General features: G+C 39.6%; 1 protein-coding gene across 1 annotated transcript in view; it reads right to left on the reverse strand.

The window, feature by feature from the left end:
• Positions 1 to 667: 667 nt before the first annotated feature.
• Positions 668 to 22,670, reverse strand: part of trim44 (tripartite motif containing 44) — a 38,494-nt gene continuing 16,491 nt past the window's right edge. The window contains exon 6 of the mRNA XM_072385532.1: positions 668 to 2,058. Within this exon, the coding sequence (XP_072241633.1) occupies positions 1,974 to 2,058 (85 nt within the window). The 3' untranslated portion in view covers positions 668 to 1,973. The remainder of the gene's footprint in view (positions 2,059 to 22,670) is intronic.

The following is a 22,670-nucleotide window of genomic DNA, read 5'->3' on the forward strand; positions in this document are numbered from 1 at the left end:
CAATCTTCTCCTCTCAATTTCCTTCCCCCACAGCAGGCACATTTTCCTCCCTCAGGTTTGTTATTATTGCTTCAGAACGCTCATAAAGGGGTAATGATTATTCTCTTTTTGAAAGCACAGGAGACTATCTGACTCTGTCCATCCCTGGCTAACTACCATCAAACAGACTAAAACCTACACACAAGAAGAGAGACCCTCCAAATGGGTTTTTTAAGTGCTCTGGGCTCGGTCAGCAGGCAGCACTGAAGATCAAAAGTTAAGCTCATTACAGAATATAAGACAAGATGTTACCACCTAGGTAGCCAAGACCTGCAGCTAAATAAGTATCCCCAAATCAATTTGACAAAGTCAGCATCTCAGTTATAGCCCGAGAGAGCATTCTTGACTGGATGAAGCAGCTCCGGTAGAGAGCTCAGGAGAGAGAACTGTGTGCTGGATGGTGTGCCTCTGTGAGGAGACATGAAGGAGAAGCAATAGTTTTTAGGATATAATGTCATCAAAGTTCGTTCTCGCACTTTTGGGTCTGGTCTACAGTCGGGTCTGGTCTACATTTAAACGCATATGTGCCTTCAATCAACTTGGTTTTCTGTTTCTTGAGCTTTACAAGAGAAAAACAATATAATGCTTCTTCAAATAGAGACACAAATACAACCTTCCACATCCAATATAAAAAACAGGCTGTTTATTTATAGTTTAAGACGCAAATAGACAAAAACTGGAGACATCAGACATTCAGACTCCTGTCCGTTGTCACAGCAGAATACAAAATAAGCTCTTGATGTTTTTTTTCTAACAGCCTATTGATACACTAACAATTCCCTTGGGCAGGTATACAACTTTAGTGCATCTTAGTGCAGTGCTACAGTAGCAAAGTCATGTCATTGTCTCATACCACATATTATTAGTGATACGGTCATGATTCTGAATTTAAGGCAACGGAATCAATCACAATAAAAACAAACTGCTGATATGTAGACAGACTCGTGGCAGTACATCATCGGTGAAAGCTGTGGCCGAGTGGGTCTAAGCAGAAAGTGCGTACACTTCTCTGGACTGTAATCCGTCATATGCTGCAGACTAGCCGGGCGTAATGAGCCTTTACATTACAGAACGTAGAGAATTGATAAATGTGGGAGAGCTGTTTTGCACAGTCAAATTGCAGTTCCATTTACATTTTACAAAACAAAATAAAAAAAAAAATCAGCAACATTCAGCGATCAATAGGAGTCCAAACGCCCCATGGTTCTGGAAATATATCTGAAAAGCACACGAGTAAGCGCAAAACAAATTCAGGAGCATTAAGAATCAGCAGGTGGGGCAGGACATGTAGGCAAAGGAGAGGTGAAGGGCACTGGATGATGGAGAGCATAAAAGACACTTTCCTTGCTTTACTTTTTATAGACAAAATAAGACCCTTGGAAAAAGTTTGTACAATATTTTCTTAAGGCATTGTGGCATCTGAGAAATGCTCCCTTTCCATGTTTCAGACCGTCCAGAGTGTCTAAACAGCAGAAACAAAATGATATTGCAAATAAATGAAGAGTGAAAAGCAGTGTGTCACACACTTTCCTATTCCTGACATCTGTAGGGTTTAACAGATGCTCTGCTGGGCTGCCTACCCAGGCTCCTCTCTGAGTTAGCCAGGCTCACCAGTAAGCCAGGATCTGACTGGCTGTGGAAATTGAGCCTGATGGTAATAGATTGCACATAACTTGCGTGCTTCAATTAAAGAAAGTTAGTAGCAAGCGAGGAATTAAAAAAGTTTGTAGAGTTGAAAAGACGTGGCCATCCATACTTGTCACAGCAGCCTTCTTCAAGGTCGGTTCACTGCCAGAGAGGGATGGGGTGGGGGGAGTAACAGGGGGAGAAGACTGACAGAGAGCGAGGAGACCTGACAGCTCAACGGGGCTGACGGCTGGCAGAAAAAAATCGTGAAGGGCAGGTGGATGTACAAGTAGTCTGGTTGGCTCATATCAGGGCGCATGATCCATGGATGGTCCAGAATCATTGTCTTCAAAATCCTGTTGGTTCATGGGGTGTGCCCTCGGTTCCGGTAGCCTGGAAAAGTAAAAAAAGAAAACAAACGTATCATTTTGGTGGCAGTCCTCCTGCTCTTTTCAACTGCATTTCACAACCACCTGCACACAGACCCACAAACAAACCCCCCCCACACACACACACGTACATACTGCGGGAATATAATGAACCATTGTGAAATGTAATTATCTTCAATCAAGCTAAGCCTTAAGTAGAAATCATTCGTTCTGTCGGTCTTATATTAGCAGCTCTGGTGTGACAGAGACAAAGTGATTGCTAAATTGCGGGGACCTGTTGTAATCCAAGCCTGGCTGATAGATTCCACTGGAGACAGTCTACACTAATCATATGCTCTAATTGGACAATGTCGTGAGGGTGACAGCACACTGCTGCTCCCTGGGAGGAAACTCTCCTGTAACTTGGTTCTACCTTCCCTTCAACTTTATTATGGTTTTCCCACTAAATATATAGTACCGTAATCTATTTTCAAAAAGACTATATGTCAGCAGGAAATTTCTAAACACACGTTTTCTCTGTGGGGATGCCATTTAAGTCAATGAAATTCAATACACTTTAAAGGTATGCAATTCACGCTTATTGACTGTATTTTGATTTAAATATATATATATATATATATGTGTGTGCCCAGTGTAAGAATCTGAGATAATTTGTCGTCTAAATGCATTCATACAAGCAGGGCAAAAAGTGCAGTTGTTATATTGACAGTGCTTCATGACAACCAAGAGAGCATCAGCTACGAGAAATCTTTTTCAACTACAGTTTTTTTAGCTGTTAAATGCAATGCAGAGCAAGTGATAAAAGATTTGGTGACGATCACTTATTTTTTCCTGCTAATAAAAGCGATAATCTAGCTCATAATAACTGTGACTGCGGTTAGGGTCTCTGTCCAAAGTTGGGTTGAACTTGTTTGATAACAGGACAAACAAATGTGCAGCTTGCAGCCCCCATTTTCTTCTCTTCAAATTGACATTTGGAACAGTAATTCAACATAAACAAGACATTCTGCTTCTCTACTTCTGACTGCAAAATGTTGTGCTGCATTTAAAAAGGTTCTCTGCTTCTCCCTTTAAAAACAGACTGACAGACTCTCAATATGAAAACCTTTAGGAAAAAAAACCCAAAACTTTCAAAATTCAAAGAACAATGATGCCTGGAGAGAGCAAAAAAAAGATGGCTGACATACCATCAAACACAAAAGTTTTACTGCCCAACACAATAAATGGGCAGTGAACAGCTTGTTGATCTTTTATATGGAACTGTATGTTGTCTTGAAGGCCATGACAACTACGTTCCGTGACAAATATTTTTTCCACAAGATTCAAACGAGCAGCAAATGAAGAAATGCCAAATGTACCTGATTTTGCAGGTATCATTTAATGTTAATGTTATTTCTATCTCCCGTCTCTCCAAGAATGACACAGACACAAGTCCAGTATCACACACACGCGTGAGCCTTAAAGCAGAGCCTTTCAAGTCCGAATGCACCAAATTCAAATTGGTTAGTGGTCAAGCTGCACAACACTTTCAAGTGTTTACAAAGCAGCAACATACAGTCGCATAATGCACACGACTTGGCAACAAGTTCCAAATGACTGCCAAAAGAAATGATGTTGTTGGACTCATACTGGGGTAATTGGTGTGTAGTTACAGCATCTCTTGAAAGTAAATTGAGACATTAATTATTCAACAGGGCTGTTAATTTGAATCCTTGGCTCAGTTGCCACTTGTATTTCCATTCACTTCACCAGTTTTATTCCAAAATTGTCAACAGCACCGAGCAGGCCGTTTACGTTTTGTCGCAGCACAGCTCACAAAAGACTGCACTGAGCTGATCCTCTCACACAGCTTCTTTCTTTCTGAAGTGGCATTTGGTAGAAATAACTGGCAAACTGATTTGTGTAAAACAATTTCATCTTGAAACTCCAATCAACCCAAACGGTAAAAAAAAAAGAAAGTAATTTACAAATCTACTCCTATGGCAAAAAGTGAGGCGCATGGAGGCAAATGAACTATTTATATTCAGCGGGTCTTTGCTAAGTCTTAGGACACAGAAATGTAATAAGTTATTTACGCCTTCTACAGGAAACTGCTCTTACTTGAGAGAGAATGGCGGCAAATGGAATGGGCGAGGAGGAAATACAATCTTTTTAAAAAGTGCAGCGCTTTAACACACACAAAAATGTCAGAGGGTGGTTAATAAATTCCCATTAAGTTAAAGCCTTTGCTTTGTTTTAATCTTTCTGTCTGTTCATCTTTCCTGGCCAAAGTAAAAGACTATTTCCTCTGTGAATGAGTGTGCAGACCACTGGGTTCTTTCCATCCATGACTTATTCATAAGCTTTAATGCAGCTGATGTTTTATTGATCAGGAATGATCATTGCCTCCTTGCCTTAATGTGACCATGGTCTGTGGAAAAGAGTGGAGCTGATAGCTGGGAGGGTGGACGCAGAATTGGTCAGTGCCTCCGTGAAACAGGCCCACTGTGCTTCTGGGTGATGGATGGACAACAGTCCTAGTGTGTGGAAATTTGGAAGGTTGTGGGAGTGTGTAAGGGAGAATGAGAAAGAGATCTGGGTTTAGATAGGACTGATCGAGTGGAACAAAGCTAATCTTACTAATGTCTCCTCCCTGAGTGAAACAGAGAAGTTTCTCCAATAGCCCTAAAATGAACCCATCACTCATGGAAGAAAACCTCTGGCTCCTGTGAGGAAAACAGAGGGTGGGAATGTGCAAGATGCTGCCTGGACCTTGACTTTTGTCTCTCTCGTTCTATTCCCACTTTGGCCTCAACCCCATGGAGTTTGCTGGGAGATAGGGGAGGGAGGGGTCCTTGCCCTGATTAAGTTTGAATTTCCTGCTCTTAGCAGTGAAGCTGCAGGACTCCTAAGTCATCATCTGGAAACACTCCCACCACGCTGTGGCAGCCTTGCCAGCTTGATTCAGCCTTATTGCCATATGAATAATCATACTGCAGAAGCTTGGCTATGATGAATGAGCCTGAGATGTGTGTATACGTGTGTGTGTCTGTATGAAGATGGAGGATTGCAAAAATGAGGAGCTGAGGAGCAAACTGGGGGTGCTGATAGGGAAGTGAGGTTCTTCTTGATTTAGCTAAGAGGTTGAATGATACTAAAGCCATACACTGATGTCATGGCAATCATCCAGGAGGGGAATAAGTATTTCAATTTACATTCCCAAACATTGGTGATGCCATTTAAGCATACTCCATCACATAGGATGGCTTAACCAATTTCTCAAGCCCAGGGACCTTATGAAATCTGGACTAATGACAGATGGTCTGTAATGGTTATTGATGGAGCCCAAGGGGACAGCCTTTACTCCTTACATTTCAGTGAAGCAATCCATTTTGCCATTACCTAATGAAGTAAAACTGGTCACTTTTAAAGGATGATTTATACTACAAACAAGTTTACCAATTTAATAAATAAATAGGTAAAAGGAAGTCATCGTAAGAGCAATTGAACAACATTTTTTCTAATTCTTTTACTCAGCACCAACAACCACAGTATTAACTCTCCTCTCCAGGCGATTTTAGAACTATTTATATGTTGGATCTTGTGACCAAAACACACTTGGTCAGTCAGGTAAACAGCTTATGGGTGACAAAGACATAATGACCCACACAACGGTCAGGATAGTCAGTGACACACGTTACCTTAACAACCCACCAAGTTTGAATGGTCTTTCAACCACTTCTAACCTGAGACTCTCCACCAACTAGCCAGAACCCGAAAGGCCTTTCCGATGAGAGGTGAAATGTCTTCAAGCACTAAGATGAAGTCCAGTTGCCATTATCAAAGCTCTTAGGATCACCATGACCTGGATGACTGAGAATCTGCACCAAACAGTGATTAGAGGGTTGAGCATCAATGACACGAGAAAGGGAGCGTGAATAAAAAAAATCTAACTGTTTGATTTGTAGATTATGACAACCTCTTGTTGGATTGAAAAAGAGGTTTTGTTGGCTGTTCATTTATAGTCTCTACTCATCCTGGGACAGTTTACATCCCTCGCCCTCTGGTGGAGTCCAGTTTTCCCAACTTCCTCTCTTTTCTTAATGGAGTTCATTTCTTTCCCCTTCACCTTTGTAAAGGGATGTGTAATATAGAAACAGCCCCTGCAGACAACTTTCATCAAGAGCATCCGAGTGATCTCTTTGCACTCTTGCAAACAATTTCAGATATAGATGTATGCTTATGTGGAAAAATGTGAAGCAAATACCATGGAGAGCAAAGGAGTGACAGAGAAGTGGAGGAAAACTTTTAGAGGAGGAAAAGATCAGAAAAAAAGGCAGGAGAGCCAAATTAATATCAGGAGGGTGATGTTATCCTAATTGATACTTGTTGCTGAGATATAAAAACAAGGGGGATGTCACGTGTAAGTTTGAACTAATTTGCCCGGTTACAGTTTCCCATTATAGTTCCACTGTTGCAAGCTATTGAGACCATCATGCAATGCAGAACATTTTTCTCAAATACCAGGAGCACTTTTGAGCATTGATAGTAATTTAGTTAGAAAATAGTTCCTTACATATAAAATCCCCCAAATTAGGTGTTGTTAAAAAAAAACCAATCAAACTCAGGATCCCTTATGATTATTTAAAAAAGCTTTCATTGTAATGGGAATTAAATCCTCTAAAAGAAACATTTTGTTTCCGGGCTGAGAAGCCTCTGACACAATAAGACATGAGGAGGATTATGTGACCACTACAGAGGGACTGTCTCAGCTGTGTGTGAGCCAACCTTTGTGCTGGCAGTAAAATGGAGTTTTCTCCTTTTTAGAAAATGTTGAACCTATCAAATGCTGATAGATATTGACATACATAAGGGCAAAGTCAATATCTTACAATAAAGGTTTAATGTTTAACATTACTTTTATTATTTTTCTTTTTTTTCCCCAGTTAATTCAGAGGCTGATAAAAAATGCGTTAGTGGACATTTTGATGTTTCCCAGAAAAAAACCCTTAGGTTTGAAAGGGGATTTTTAAAATAAAACCTTAAGTTTCAATATGCAACAATAAGACTGACAGAGAAATTCAAGCTTTTAACATTGTTAACCAATGTACAAACAGTGTGTTTTATATGCGAGAATGGAGGCTGAATGTTACAGAGTCAAACTGTTGCGGTTTCATGTGAAACAAACCTAATGAACCTTGGTATTATAGTCTGGGGCTAAATTTAGAACAAAATCTACAGTAGCGTTTTACTTCAAATCACGAGTATGTGGTCAAGAAAGCTCATTATCTGTGTGCGCATACTTCACTTCAGCTCAGTGAGTCTCCACTACAGTTTTACTGCTCTGTTTTGTTTGACATGAAAATGAGAGTGTGTTTCATCCTTCGTGTTCAAGAACTCAGTGTTCGACTCTGCCGACTTAATAAAGAAGATAACTATAAGGAAGCATTGAAGGGTGTTAAGTGGTGCACATCGGCTCTCATCACGGGGACTTGGTTGTGAATATAAAAAAAAAAAAAACATGACTGGCACACTGCTATTTTGTGTCCCCCCCCCCTTCTACTTTTGTTTTGTTTCCTCTGTAACCAAACCGAGCCGGGACTCTGCAGCTGCTCCGTAAACCATGGCTGATTTCAGAGACCTGCGTGGGGTCATATTCACATAACCTCTGCAATACAAAAAAACATTAAAGTATGTTTATGTTAAGTCCACCCCTCCCACTTTGATGCTTTATTCTTTGCAAAGCGCTACTCCAGCGTATTCAAAATGGAGCTCTTCAGAGCTGCTTTGACAGATATTGGTACTCTCTCCTGACAATTCTGGTTTTACTTTGAAACGTAATGTGCCATCACACCACACCAGAATGTCTGTCTGGTCATAGCAAAGAGAGAAAACTGCTGTTACAGATGTGACAACAGTTATTGATGAGTGAGGACGCCATTGAGATTCTACAGTGAGAGCTGGTGTCATCTGTGCAGCTACTGGAGGTGGACGGCAGGCAGGATGAGTCATTACAGTTGAACTGTTTCACTCTTAAACCACCGACACACAGGATGTTCACATGATTCGATGTCCTCAACACAGCACAAGTGTGCCTTAAATTGGATTGCATTATTTGACAGTCGGTTTAACATAATAAAATATGTGAAATGCTCCAGGATGTTAGATTGTTTTTTATTTCTTCTTCTATATACAGTATATAAGTCTGCGGCCCAAGGCTGTTCAGACCCAGTTGAAGTCACGTCTCAAGTTTTCTTGATGAAGCAAAGAACACAAATAAATAGTCCGCAGACACAAGGGGATTCATGATGTTAGTGATTTGCCTTGAAACAAAGAAAACAACTACAGCACTGTTCTACGTCCATGTGATGAAAGAAAAAATCTACAGGGGAGTCAAAAACTCCCTGAGTATTTTAATGATAATTCTGGGAATATCTAGAAAACCTGCATTTTTGTAGCTAAATTATATTATTGCAATATCTTAATAGCTGAAGATTGCACCGAAAGAATGAGTGTACCATCACATGATACATGTTCGGAATAGATGGGAATAATTGCGACAAAGAGCCTCTTTCAAAGTCATGAGTCTACTGAAAGTGTTCACAGGGACTGCGTTCCCTCCGAAAAACAGTGCAACACACTGTGGTGTTTCAATGCTTTTTCAGAAGACTTAATCAGTTCACAGAGGAGCTAAAGAGACAAGGGACAACAACAGGCAATGCATCACTGCACCGTATATGGGACAGAGAGCAAGGGGATGTTTAATATGACCCTGTGTGAGCACAACAGGTTTTTCATCAGAACAATATGAGACAGGCAAGGAAAAATCCATTTCATTATACACTAGATGTATTGCCTCAAGCAGAGTCTATTCAAACTCATGTCCATGTAGGCGATTATCATAAAGTGTAAATCATAAATGTTGAGCACACCACTCCAATCAAGGATTATGTGACGCTTGTGATATGCGAAGGAGGCCTTCTCCTGTGTGGAGCCAGCACACAGTGAGGCAGAAAAGGTCAGCGAAGCAGAATGGAGCGATGCGCTAATGCTCAGCCAATCAGAATAATCACATAGGCTTGTCTGGCTTCAGCAGGTGCAGGGAATTAGACGAATACCGTTACCCCTCCATAAACTAAAATCTTGCTCACTCCGACACATGTATCTGCCAATAATCATACAGACTAATCAACGCAGAGCCATTCAGATAAGAGCATTAAACAGTGGAATAGACTTATCTTATATTGGCTCATTTAGAGATTTCACCATTTCTGAGGCCATGGGGGCAATTGAGAAATTAATTGCAGAGAACTGTAGTAATCCCACCCATGAATCCCACAGAAATAAAGCAGGTCAAACAGAGAGAATTTAACATTAAAACCTAATTGAACATACTAAAAACACCTCCATTGTCACTTACTTCAGGTACATGGCTGTGTGTGGACTACAGATACATCATTAGTAAATAATCAACAATTATTCCTCTTAATTTTCCAGCCATAATACAACAGGTCACAAATGATATGGCAATGAATAATATAAAGTAGATTCCTTGCAGGGCAACGCCGCAACAATGGAATCAGTTTCACGGTTTCCAAATGTATGACAAAGAGAGCAGGGGGCGATGACAGATAGGTTGATGTACTCAGCCAACAACATTTTGCATTCTCAGGACGGCGCACTGTGTCATTTTCTGTTCTTTGACTGATCGTCAGGACTTGGTTATGCATCTGCAATCTTCATACATACAGTCTGCTCAGAATCATAATATTAATGTATCTTGGATTGCTTCAGGCACTTAAAACAGACAGTAAACAAACAATTGACAACCAGATAAAGAGCTGTACTTCCAAAAGTTTCCGATATTGCTTTTTAGATTTAATGGTTTTACATAACTTGTTTTCCTATTAAAATGTATTTAAAAAGCAATGCAACCATCTTAACTGCTTCAAGAATTTAAACTTCCCAGTTTCACATAAACCAGGTAATATAGTTTTACATTATTTGGTCATTTTAGAACTTTATTCGGATTTCAGTACGGAAATGCTGTTGAATGTCTAGTCCCAAGAGGCATTCTTGTCCCATGACAAGATTATTCAAGTTGCTTACAAGAAATGGACAATAATGGAGTTGATATGTATTTGATTAGCAGTTGTGAGTTGATAATGTAAAGCTTTCTAACCATAATCATACATTTTTGGACATTTAAACCTCACCAAGTTCTTTTATTTACTCCTAACCTTAACGAGCAGAGACTAGTGCAATGAGAACCGTGTTGCACTAGAGAACTACAGAGGGAAAATGTAGCTACTGTACAATTTTTTGAGACGTTATTATCAAATGTCAACATAACTTTACATGGATAGATGTACATAATTTACAATCTGAGTTAGCGTTGTGTGTTGACATGAAAAAAAAAAGGCATTCCTCTTCAGGAAATGGTCAAAAGCAAAAGAAATTTGTTGACATAATTAATTAATGTTTTGACTGGTAACTGCAATCTATTTACACTTCAGGTATTTTCCTCGGCAACTGTAAGAAAAAAATTATTTTCTTACGTGTTACAAAGAAAATAAACTAAAGTCTGCATGCTTATTTTTTTCTGTAAAGGCCGGATTTGTCTTTGGCCTAAACTGAAATTTCAGCAGTGTAATACTCCTTTGAAGTCTGAATCTCAAGCTCACAAGGTGATAAAGTTAGAGATAAAAACGTTGGAGAGATAAACTTTATCTCTCCATCCTTTAGTACACAACATCAACTTCCAGCTAATGAATAGCGAGAGCCTACACTGTCCCCATTCTACCTTTTACCCAAGACTTATTGTATTCTTTCTTCACTAAGCACCAACCTGGGAATATTTTATTCTTTATTCATTTTCTTACTCTGTTTGTTTATATTCCTGATGCCTTCCACTCTCTTTCCCTGTAGGCATTGATGATTCAGGGTTCGTGAAGGTAGTCCCTCCTTGTCTGATCTCCACAGCCAGTCATGTGAGCCCTGAGCTGGCTCTATTCCAAGGCCAGACAGCCATTATTAAGACTGACTAGTCACAGCAGTGCTCACACATTTGGCAGGATGGCAAAAGCTGCCCCACTGTTGCCATTTTCAAACAACCCCCTTCTCTAACAGCAGAGCGTTGACGCCTACTTCATCAGAGGCTGCTCAGGTACCCTGACGAGCTGTCCTGGAATCTGGAATGCTCTGGGGAAATTTTTCTGCTCCTCGCTAAAGCCTATCAGAGATGGAGGGATGTCATAGGCACAAGTGGCCAGACAAAAGGAGAGAAAAAAAGGAAGAAAAAGCATGCCTGTAAGAGGAGAGAAAATCCGACTGAGTTGGAGAACAGACTGGCTATTAGGCAAAGCCTTCTGTCACATGAAAACTACGCCTCCCATTCATCCAAGCCCTGTCATCCAAGCCCTCAGTGTGAAGGACACTGAGACAGACAGCCCAGAAAACCTCCAGACTGTCACAACTCTCATCTTGCCAAAAAAAAAAAATGCAGCATGCCTCATCTATTCCTCCCTGCTTTTCCCTCTACAGAATGTTAATCATATCGGATTTAAAGGACTTTCCTTGGTGTGCAGCACAGAGATCTTCCGATAGCAACACACAAGGAGACTGAAACGTATCACTCCAACCACAAAACTAACTTAAAAGTTAAAGTTTGAAATATTAAACTGTATGCTAATGCACATTTTGTATTATTAGACTTTACAGACGGCACTGCTGGGCTTATTTCCCCACAGCAAAATTTATTGTTTTTTTCTGCAGAAACAGCATAGTTGGATTCAAAATTGCAATATAGTGAAATGGAGTCATGGGGCTTAAAAGGCTCGCCACAGCTGCCGGACTAATAAACTTTTATGTGTGCTAATGCATCCTGTAAAACATCAGTAATAAAAGCCAGCCCTTTTCAGAGATGACATGCCCCTATCGACGATCCCATCATCACAAAAATGGAAGCAACGTTGCTGTTGCAGGGAGAACAAAAAAAAAGAAAACAGAAAAAGAGGACGTCCACTTCTCCGGAAACTATCTTTTTCTGAACTAAAACATAGGTAAAAGAAAGAATTTTCTCTTTGAAAATGGTTGTATCGATATTGTATGTAAATGTTACAAACATCAAAAGAATAATTATCTGCAAAAAAAAAAAGAGATGAGAGACAGATTTATTATAGGATTGAAAATTTTCCACCATAGCACAACTACTAAAGCTTCATTTAGAGACGTGTGGTAGTTAAATCTCAGCCGTTTCCTCATACCTTCCTAACTATTGCTAAAAAATCTACATGATGACAGAGCTTGTCATGAGTCTGAAAATAATTGATTAGAAGGATAAAGTAGGGACTGGAAAGGGCCTAGTGCTTTGAATGTGTCGTGGTTGCTGTGTCCAATTGCAGAAGGGAGATGTTTTCCAATAATTTGTGTGCATGAGTGTGTGTGTGTGTGTGTGTGTGTGTGTGACAGAGATAAACTGCTGTTTCTGTGTTGACAGTTCATACCTACAGCAAGTCTGATAAGCCATGGATTCATTGTACCTTAGTTCAGTCTGCCACTATCGCTCTTCTTCTTTGGATTTCTCCACCAAGCAGAAATCAGACCAACAATTCCACCCCAAGGCTAACACACTGTGTATTTGCATATATTGCCTCTGTGTATGTGGTTAAAGGTTTGTGAAAGTATGAGAGATTATCTGTGCATGAGAGCCCCTTCTAGTCTGTGTAGAAAGACTGAATGTTTGCTCTTTTCTTCTCTACAGTAATTATACGGAATGAGTGTGCCTTTTGTTTATGTGTGGTTTTCAGAAGGAATGCTGCAGGTTTATACACAGTGTGACATGGTTTGAGAGCTTCTACTGTGTACATGCATGAGCACTGCACGCACGACAGGGTGCAAGGCAAAGTCTCAACAAATCCAATATGACAATCTGCCTTCTGGATAAAACACTGACAGGAAAACTGTGCGTGTTTGAGGGAAATTGCAAAGGGATTCCAGAGAATCTGTTATGCTGTTGGGAAATGGGGAGAATGTTTGGACAAGAACAAGAAGTCTAGAAGTCAAGAAGAGGAAGGTCTAATTGGCTCATTTTCTTCCTGTGCAAAATGTTACTTCAGTAATACCAGGACAAATAATGTTATTTCAAAGGCAAACAAAACACACAGGCACCACAGGACAGCATACAGAAAGCAGCATGGCCAGACGATCACTTATCAACTGGCTGATAGCCAGTTTCATGAGGTAACTTATCTCTCTTGACAACACTGGCATTTTCAAATCCATACAGTCCAGATGGTAATGTTAGCATCGACTGATCTGTTCAAATACAACAATACATGCACACATACATCGATTAAATGCAGACATGGCTGTCTAAAAATATCACAATTCATGCCACCGCCTCCATTTTTAGCCCCAGTTGCAGGGTGGCTCTAATGATGGTAATGTATTTCTACTGATTTGTCATCCAAGCCAATTCTCTGGTCCAGACTAAACTAGCTCAACAGTTGTTGGACATTTTTTTAAATAAAATTTTGTTCAGACTTACACTGTCTCCACTGGGTAAAGCTTTGGATTGTGTAATCTCCTGACTTTTGTCTTTTTTTTTTCAAAAATATGAACAGCTATTCATAGTCTACAGAGGACAATTTATAATGAGTGGTAATCCCTTGATGACCTGTCTTGGACCATGAACTTTCTTATTTTATTTTGGAGTCTCATTAGAATAAAAAAACACTTTATTTCGATTTCCTTCAAAATGGTTTTGTACAGTTTCAAAGAGATTATCAGGTCAGATCTAATATTTGTTGAAATAATTGAAAAAGTCCTTTGCAAATTTGTGACATACCTAACAGCCTCAGCTGACAATGACAAAGTTAGCAAATGTCAGCAGGATAGAATGCTCATGTAAAATGGTAAACACTGTACCTGCTAACACAAACTGGAAATATCGTACGTCATTTCCAGCACAAGTCAGCCACCAAGCTATTCAATCTTTTCCCACATGTTTAAGGTGTGAACCTACTTTTTCTTTCACACCACATGAGCCAAGAGAGCAGGAAATAACTGCTAATGTGAAAATGTCCTTGCCCGTCCGTCTGTGAACTGAGGGGGACTCTACAGACATGCATACTGTTCTATGAAAACTACAGTTTGGGTGAGATGTGCTCAACCCCCGACGCCCATGCATGTAATTGATTTACAGTACATTGCAGAAAGGTGTGGATAGCAGACGATTCTACTGCAAAGTCTCTCATTATAACAACGTCCCTGTTGTTCTTTGTCTGTTATTTTTTTCAACATGGGAGACTGATCCAGGCGCAGTCCACGTAGCCACACATTTTTGGGCTGCATGCAGTCGGGCGGGGAAAAGAGTTTACATTTACGTGATACAGGCCTCATACATGAGTGGAAGCTGAAACCATGAAAATGATGGTTTCACAGAAAAAGTTCTGTGTTTCCTGTTTTGTGTTGAGCTGCAGACTCATACAAATACAAAATTGTGCAAAAAGGTAGATGGAGACAGGTGAATTCTAAATATATATATGATAATATATATAAATAAAACCCCACCATCATCTCAGTGAAGCTGAGTAATAACATGCAAGTGACCAATATCTGTATATCAGATCACCATCACTTTCCTTTTATATATTGATAAGGCCATCCATTATCTATTTCCCATGTCTGAAAAGACCTTAAGAGTCCAAGCTGGTTTAAAGTTTGCCTGAGAAAGCCACCATGACTACGGATTCTTTCACTCTTTTGATTTCCATAGCTGATTAAAATTCAACCCTTAAAGGTATGCCATTGTTTTTTAATTCTAAAAACAGTGTATTACTTTCCTCACACTTCTTATTGTGTAATCTGACTTTCGTTTTCATTCATAATTAGATGTGTGCATAAAATACCCTCCAATAGTCTACAAAACAAAGATGAAACCACTCCAGAATAATCTGTTTTCAGAAGGGGAAAGTGAGTTGTAATTAACACATTTGGATTTTTCTTTTATATCTCTGATAATGATTTCTAACGGTCTTTGTCTCATCAGAACACACAAACCGCAGAGGCTTCTGCAGCAATGCAATCATCACATAGGACAGCTAAAGATGTCGTAATTTAAGAGGTGCAGGCAGAGAAAAAAAAACAATCAACGAGAGAGGCTGAGAGAAAGGAGTGCAGCACACAGCAACACTATTCTCCATTCATAAGTAATAAAAAAGATAATAACACATCAACACTTTTTATGACATGACATAAAGATGACATGTTCAGCCTTGATTTATGGTCACAGATGGCCAACGAGGGCAAAATCTGAGCAGAAAAATGACTGTAGTTTCTCATTTTAAGTGACTCAATATGATGTTCAGCACTGGGCTTCATAGCACAAGGTTATCAGGAGGGTATTTCTTGAAGTAGATATCACAAAATATGGGCCAATGGAAGAGATAAAATGTTCACGGTAGAAAGCTTGGTGAACTTTACTGGACTAACCTATTGTTGCCGTCTTGTGCACCGTAGCCTTCTGAAATATTATTTGCCACGCTGTCTTTAATTTTTCAGGCCTTTACCTTCTGTATTACAAACTTGCACAGCAAGCTTGCCTCACTTTCCCTGTTTTTAGCTCCCCTTGTTTGTTCTCTTTCCTCTTCAGCAGTCACTCCACAGCTGCCTCGATGAAGTGGAAATACATCTCTATACGCAACACCTTATGCTCATCTCGTCTCCGCCTGGTTACACTCTAGCTCCGCTCAGTTTCATTTCCAGAATCCAACGAGACAAATATTCCCTTACAATTGTCTTTGATGGAAATGTTGCTTCATTACAACACACTAAACCAACGCTAACATGTAGAATTCTCAGAATTTCAACAAGAGCTTTGCCTTATTCGTAAAATATGAATTGCAACCATGACTCTCAGTTAAATCAAGTCTTTATTTAGACATTAAAGGCAAAGCTCAGGAAATGCAGATATTCAAAGACTCCTATGGTGCTCCTTGTTAAAATATTAAATCTATCTCATCTGCTTTTCAATGACAGCAGAACAAAACTGACGATCTCACCGTAACAAATTGTACATTGGCAGAGATCTTTTAACTTTTTAAGACTAGTGCAACATTTGTGTTCTCCTCCCTCTCCCGACATCGGCAGCAGAAAGACAAGAGAGATGTGGCATACCTACATGGATTAACAATCCATTATTCATAGGTATTAGAGGCTCAGAGCATCAGCACAAACACAGCAATAACCTAATGCTGGCACACTAGAGTCTGGGATGCATCTCAGACACCTAATGCAGACTATATGCTCTCTGGGATCGCTAACAAAACACACAACACCCATAGAGTACTCATATCTTTGCATCCATCACAGAAAATGAGCAGCAGGAGTACACTCATATTCTGTGCACTGAGACCTTATAAAGCTATACGACATGGAGTGAACAACAACACAAATCCACTCCAAGTCTTCTACAGCTGTGGCGTAGGTCAAAATCCTCAAGATGGAACTGATCAGGAGGCAATCCCCACAGAAGACAGGCTTCTGTTTTAAAATACATACAGACCTGCAATGGCCTTCCCGTCAGTTCCTCTTTAGCATTTTGACTGCTGGTATACATCATGATTCTCGCTACTTTAACACACAATTCTGTTCTTTTTCTGTTTGCTCATGAGAAATCACACAGCACGGGCAGGTTTGGGTTCTAACAGGATTCCGAGAAATTGAGTGCTCACAATTTCATTGATTTAGAGACTTTACACTTTAAGACATCTCTGTGGCATTCTTAGACCGTGTTACCAATATAAATGTTCACAAAATCAGACTGCTCAAGAATGTTAACAGTTGGATTTACTACATGTTGCTATATTCAATAAACATGCACTCAGAAACGAGAACCAAAAACACGCTGAGAAATATCGAATAATGCGATTTGATGAAGATGGTTAAACTTTAACAGGTTCAATTTCGCTCTTTTCTGATTTGATTAATAGATTCTATTGAGACCACGTTGGAATTAACAGCATGTGTATAAGGAAATTACATGTTTTGTTTCTAATTGCCCATGTACTCGTTTTAGTTGTCTTATAATGTCTAGATTAAATAAGTTTGCGTGGAGAAAGCTGCATCTCATAACTTAACTCAGGAAAAGACTGTTCTGGACTGATGTTTTTTTTCTTCTTCAACTTTTTTGAGAGATAAACAGAGGAATTAAGAAGAATGAACAGACCAACTAAATGACTAAATGAAAAACTATGTCGGGAATTAACCCTGGCTGAAAAAAAAGTCTTTACAAAACACATTTGAAGAAAATGCTAGTTTGGATGCAATCTGGAGTGTTCAATATGGAAAGTAAAATAAATGGATAACGTTGGTAGCTATATAAATAGCCTAAGTTATATTAAAGAACAATAAATGAATAACTGCCATTAGTTATCTTGGAAGCTAAAGCAAACAGGGGTGTGCACAGACACACACAGAAACATAATTTTCCTTTGAACACCTCACATACATCTCCCTGTCTTCCTCTTACAACTGCACAAGACACTGATGAGAGTATTTATGAGACACGCATGCATATCTGCCGGCATACTCAAACAAAAAGATGACTGACATCCCAAAGATCATGGCAACAATATGCATAAATGATGCATGTTCGAGTCGCTCATCATCTAAATGTGCGTCTTTCCATTTGTCAGATTGGTTTGTGTGCTTTGCATTCATTTGGGACCCCAGATTCACGCCTGTGGGACGGTGATGGCCTGAGGAAAAGAGAGGTGACAAGATGACAGACAAAGAGACAGATGGAGAAAAGCCTCAAACATACACACAAACAAGAAAATGGCAACAGATGCAGCTCAGCGAAACATTTTTGAAATATTAAAGGAGAGCAGGTTGACACATTTTCATAGCTATTTTTGTGAGGACATTCATAGAAATAAAGCATTAGCTGGCATCTTATTGTAACCATCACAGTTCTAACTAATTAAGTTTTGCCCACAAGCACATCCCAAAATGTATTCACTTGATATTTGCTTCTCACAAAAGGCCTGTGGTGGCTGCCATTGACGGAGGCAATGTAAATGTTTCATTCAAGTATATGTAGCAGCCTTCCTCCATGCCTTATTCTCTGAGCTTCATCAAATGTGCTCAAGCCACTCTCAGCCGACACCTCCTTGCTTCACTTAACACATCTATTTGACCCAGAGGAGGGCAAGAAGTTCAGAGAGATAAGCTGCGTCCCAAATAATCCGTTCTGCCCCCCTGTCAGCCTCCTTCATTCTTTTGTGGGTTCGTGTGATTGCATACCACGGCTGTGGGTGGTCTTCAGCCGTCACTCAGTGAGACAGAGATCTTCCCCATAGCCCTCCTCTGTCAGTGAACACGCAATAATGGCAGATCACAGGAAAGGGAGAATAAAGCCGTATAGGACAAAAGATCTTCAGCTACACACTGGCAATGCTGACTACACCTAAAGAAATGAATTCATTTTTAAGTTGATGGATGCTTTTATTCGCCAAAACTGACAGAGAGAACCATAACTTCCTGTGAAGACAGATCATTAGAATAATTCATGTTGAATACACCTCAATTCAGGGCTGTGTGGGTGTATGTAGACCGACTCTCCAGTTACCTCCACTGCATAGGAAAATTAATCTTACATCAAACTTTCTGGTAGACAGAGTTAATACATATTTTATGAGCATTTATGTTTCTTATTTAATATTTAATGTAAAACTTTCTTCAATTAGCTGTTAATTCCCTTTTTATTCAAATGAAATGCAAAAATAAAGGAACCATGTGTGAAACATACTACTGATGTGTGTCAGTGTAGATTTTCAGTCGTCCAGGTCACAGTAATCCTAAAAACTCGAATAAGGGAAACTGGACTTTTTCTTTGTATAAACAATGTGTATTCGTAAGGCAAAAAACCATACAAGTGAAAAGGTTATGGAGCAAATGGAATCCTCCCGCATCCCAGGTGTACATGCAATCCTGACAAAGGGAGTGAAGTTGAGATGTGAATGACTGGTGCAGTGAATGAGGCACCTCACATTCTACCAAGATGTGTTAGACTCTCTTGCCAACCATGCCGTGCATGATTTATGCGTTCAAAGTTCCTCCATCACTCCAGCTAAGTAATTTGCCACATGTTTCGCAGATTCTAGCTTTCTTGATTTAGTCGTTTCCTCTGCGTAAAGATTTACTGCTTAAGTGCTTTTTGATTGCTTTTTGATTGGTAAACAAATCACGTGATTAACTGCTGCGATTACGTTTCATGCTGTTGTTTCTTTGGGAGAGCAGATGTTATCACTGTCAACAAAAACCTTCCGCTCTTCTCGCACAAGCGATTCAGGCGGATATCGTGTTAATACAGTAAACATTTGTGGTTCTTACGTCTTCCATCTCCGGTTTTGTTATGTTCTCTCCCCGTTTAATCTTATACAACTACAAAAAACTTCCATTTCATAAAATAAATACATTGTTGTGACATACTGGCTAATTTGGCTTGGTATCGGTTTCATAATATTGCAAACAGGAACAACATTTACACACCTACGGCTCTCCTCTCACCGAGGAAAAATCCGAATGAATGACTTCTAAATATTTCATGTTGTGAATGATATGCCTTAATTTCAAGGAGGACTGTTTAACAGCTGGACTCTTTCACTACGGAGCCCTGTTGTTGTAATATATCCAGCTTGTGGTTTGGCATTGTCTTGCTGATATGCAAAATCGTCCATATTGTCTGAATGTCGTATTATTCACATACACAGGCATGCTGACATATGCAGATTTTTCTATGCGTGTTCCAATCATCTACATACAAACACAGTTCTTGGCCCCGTAAAATAAATATTCCTAAAGGCTCCGGGCAGGGTGGAGATATTTACTGGGGCTCTTGGCTCGAAATGTCAGATTGTGTGCAGTAAACGTGCGGATTGCCCCTTTGTTGATATGGCAACCGAGACACCAGCCAGAATTCCTCTTATTTACAAGACATCCAAAACTTTACCACTGAAAGCATGTATTAGTAGAGGTCAGAGGGTAGTGAAATACTTCCAGACATTAGCTTACTGATATCTTCAGAAGTCCAAAGTGAACAGATACATTTATGTCTAAAATTTACAGTAATTCATAGCGCGCATGTCTTCCTCTGTCTTCGACTGTCTTCTTATATTTTCATCTATTTCTCTTTTAAGCACTACATCTCAGGGGACAACATGAAAGCGGCTTACAGGTATGTTGCAGTAAATCCTTTGCCCCCTTCTTCCATCAGTGTGCACATTTATAAATGTGTAGACACTTTGAGAAACCCTTCTCTTCTCTATCTAACAATTGCATTGTGACTCCAGATGTAAAATGCCTTTCTGTGATCACTGAGGACTCAGGCAGCAAAATGCGAATGCGAATTATGGGCGTGTCAGTGCTTCCAAGAAGAAAGAAACGTAAGTTGGTATGGGGGAGAGAAGACAAAATGGAATCGAAGAATCTCATGTTAAATTGAAATATTTCTCTTGAAATGTTATTCACATAACAGATGCACTGGATAATATGAAATAGGATCCCAGTGTGAGATGTGTACACCTTTGGGCATATTAGAAACACACAAATGCAGAGTATACACATGCATACAGCAGGCATGCAAAATTAGATATGAAGATTCCAACATTCCCACATGATAAATTATGTACACACAAACACAAATGAAGAGGCAAGCACACGAATACTTTTACTATGTAATGTATGCAAAGAAGACCAAACACACACACAAGCACAGAATGAAAGAGAAATTTGCAATGCAATTCATTAAGGGCAGCAGTGAAATGGTTTGGTTGCAGGGAGCAAAGAAAGATTTATTTTTAGAGGACAACAAATCTTGGCAGGCATGGAGTACCTATGTTGACAGGCTTAGGGGGAAGCGGGGATTCATATTGATGAGCAAGTTCAAAGAAGATGCATGTGGGTGCAGGACCGAGGTCCTGTGGGGATGCTCTGTCTACGGCAGCGATATGAAGCTCAGACAGCGGATTAGTGTTTCTGCTCCATAATCAATTTGCTGTCTGGATCCCACTGCACATAACCCTAAACATCCAGTTGTCGCTTGATCCTCTCAAATCTCTCATCTCTTTCTCTTTCTCTTTCTTTCTCCCTACGCCAGCTTTCACTGAGCCTATGCGTTTGCTTCATCTTCAAACTTTTCATAAAACTTTGATCTCTTTCATTCTACAAACAAAATAAAGCGGACCGGAATATATATATATATATATATTTTGTTTATTTTCTTCTATCAACCTTTCCTTTTTGAAAAAAAAAATTCTCCCCAAAGTGTGTTACTTTAACATCAGTCAGTGTAGATGCAGCCCCGTCTGAATTTTTTGGCAATATGAGTTACTCTACGAGTAATTTCTATCAGGGAGTATGTTGTATGAATGTAGAGTTCAACCTTGTCAAAGGGCAAACTATCAGCTGCATCTCACCCTTAGTTCCAAGCTGGCTGCCATCTGCTCCAGAACTTAGGTGTCATAATGCAGGCAGAGCAATCAATAACATATTACATGTTAGCACTGTGCACTGCACCAAGTTATGGCTTTCCTTGCTTATTAATAGCAAGGCACATTAAACCGCAGAGAGGAAATACAGTACATTTCTCGCAATCAGGCAGCACAACATCAATAGCTCAAAGTGAAATCAAAAATTCCATTTCTATTTCCCGGAAACAAGCGTGTTGTCCGTCAAGAGTGGATCAAATGGTAGTGCTATTATCGGTACTCAGCCTTCAGTTTAAATAAAGTCTAATGGATAACATGTTTATTTTGTTCCTAGAACAGATTGACTGACATTTCCTGAAGATGACTGTGTCTATGTTGTGTGTGTGTATATATATATGTCTGTGTGTGTGTGTGTGTGTGTGTCTGTGTCTGCAGAGGGGAGCACTTTGAGATGAAAGCCCATTGTAACAGCTAATGGGGTTGACAGAGTTATAAGGTGGTGCTAAGAGCTTCACTCTGGGTGAAGAAGGCAGAGAGATTTTCTCATAGACAGATCAATAAGTGTGAGAGTAGCAGAAGACTATCCATTTCAATTTGTCTGACACTGACAGATAAAGGTGAAATATATATTGTAATATACAAACAAAGACATAGGATCTAAAAAAATATTAAGGTTGCATCAGTCCGGTCCAGTTTCTGAATCTCCTGTAACCACATGCCTGTGGGATCACCAAACTTGTTCTGTGATAGCGGAAATGCAAAGACTATAATAAATAATAATAATAAACTTTATTTGTAGAGCACTTTTCAAAACAACGGTTACAATCTTGTATGCTCGTTTAGTAATAAAAGATTCTGAGCCATACAGGATTTTATATTGGCTAAGCAGAATAAGAGTTTATTAAAATTGCCCTTTTCACTGGTTTTCAGTGGAAGATAGATTTGTGTGTCATCTGCGTAACAGTGATATTGTACATTGTGTTTACTGATGATTTGACCCTATGGAAGCATATACATGGAAAAGAGCAAAGGGCCAAGAATGGATTCCTGGGGGACACCACATGTTCGAGATTATGAGGCATTTCCCAAGATCACTGTGAAGGTTATGTCTGAAAGATAGGATTTGAACCATTCAAGAGCTGTG

This window comes from Leuresthes tenuis, unplaced genomic scaffold, assembly GCF_036924035.1.
Source record: "Leuresthes tenuis unplaced genomic scaffold, fLeuTen1.0.hap1 SCAF_5, whole genome shotgun sequence".
NCBI classification, from domain to species: domain Eukaryota; kingdom Metazoa; phylum Chordata; class Actinopteri; order Atheriniformes; family Atherinopsidae; genus Leuresthes; species Leuresthes tenuis.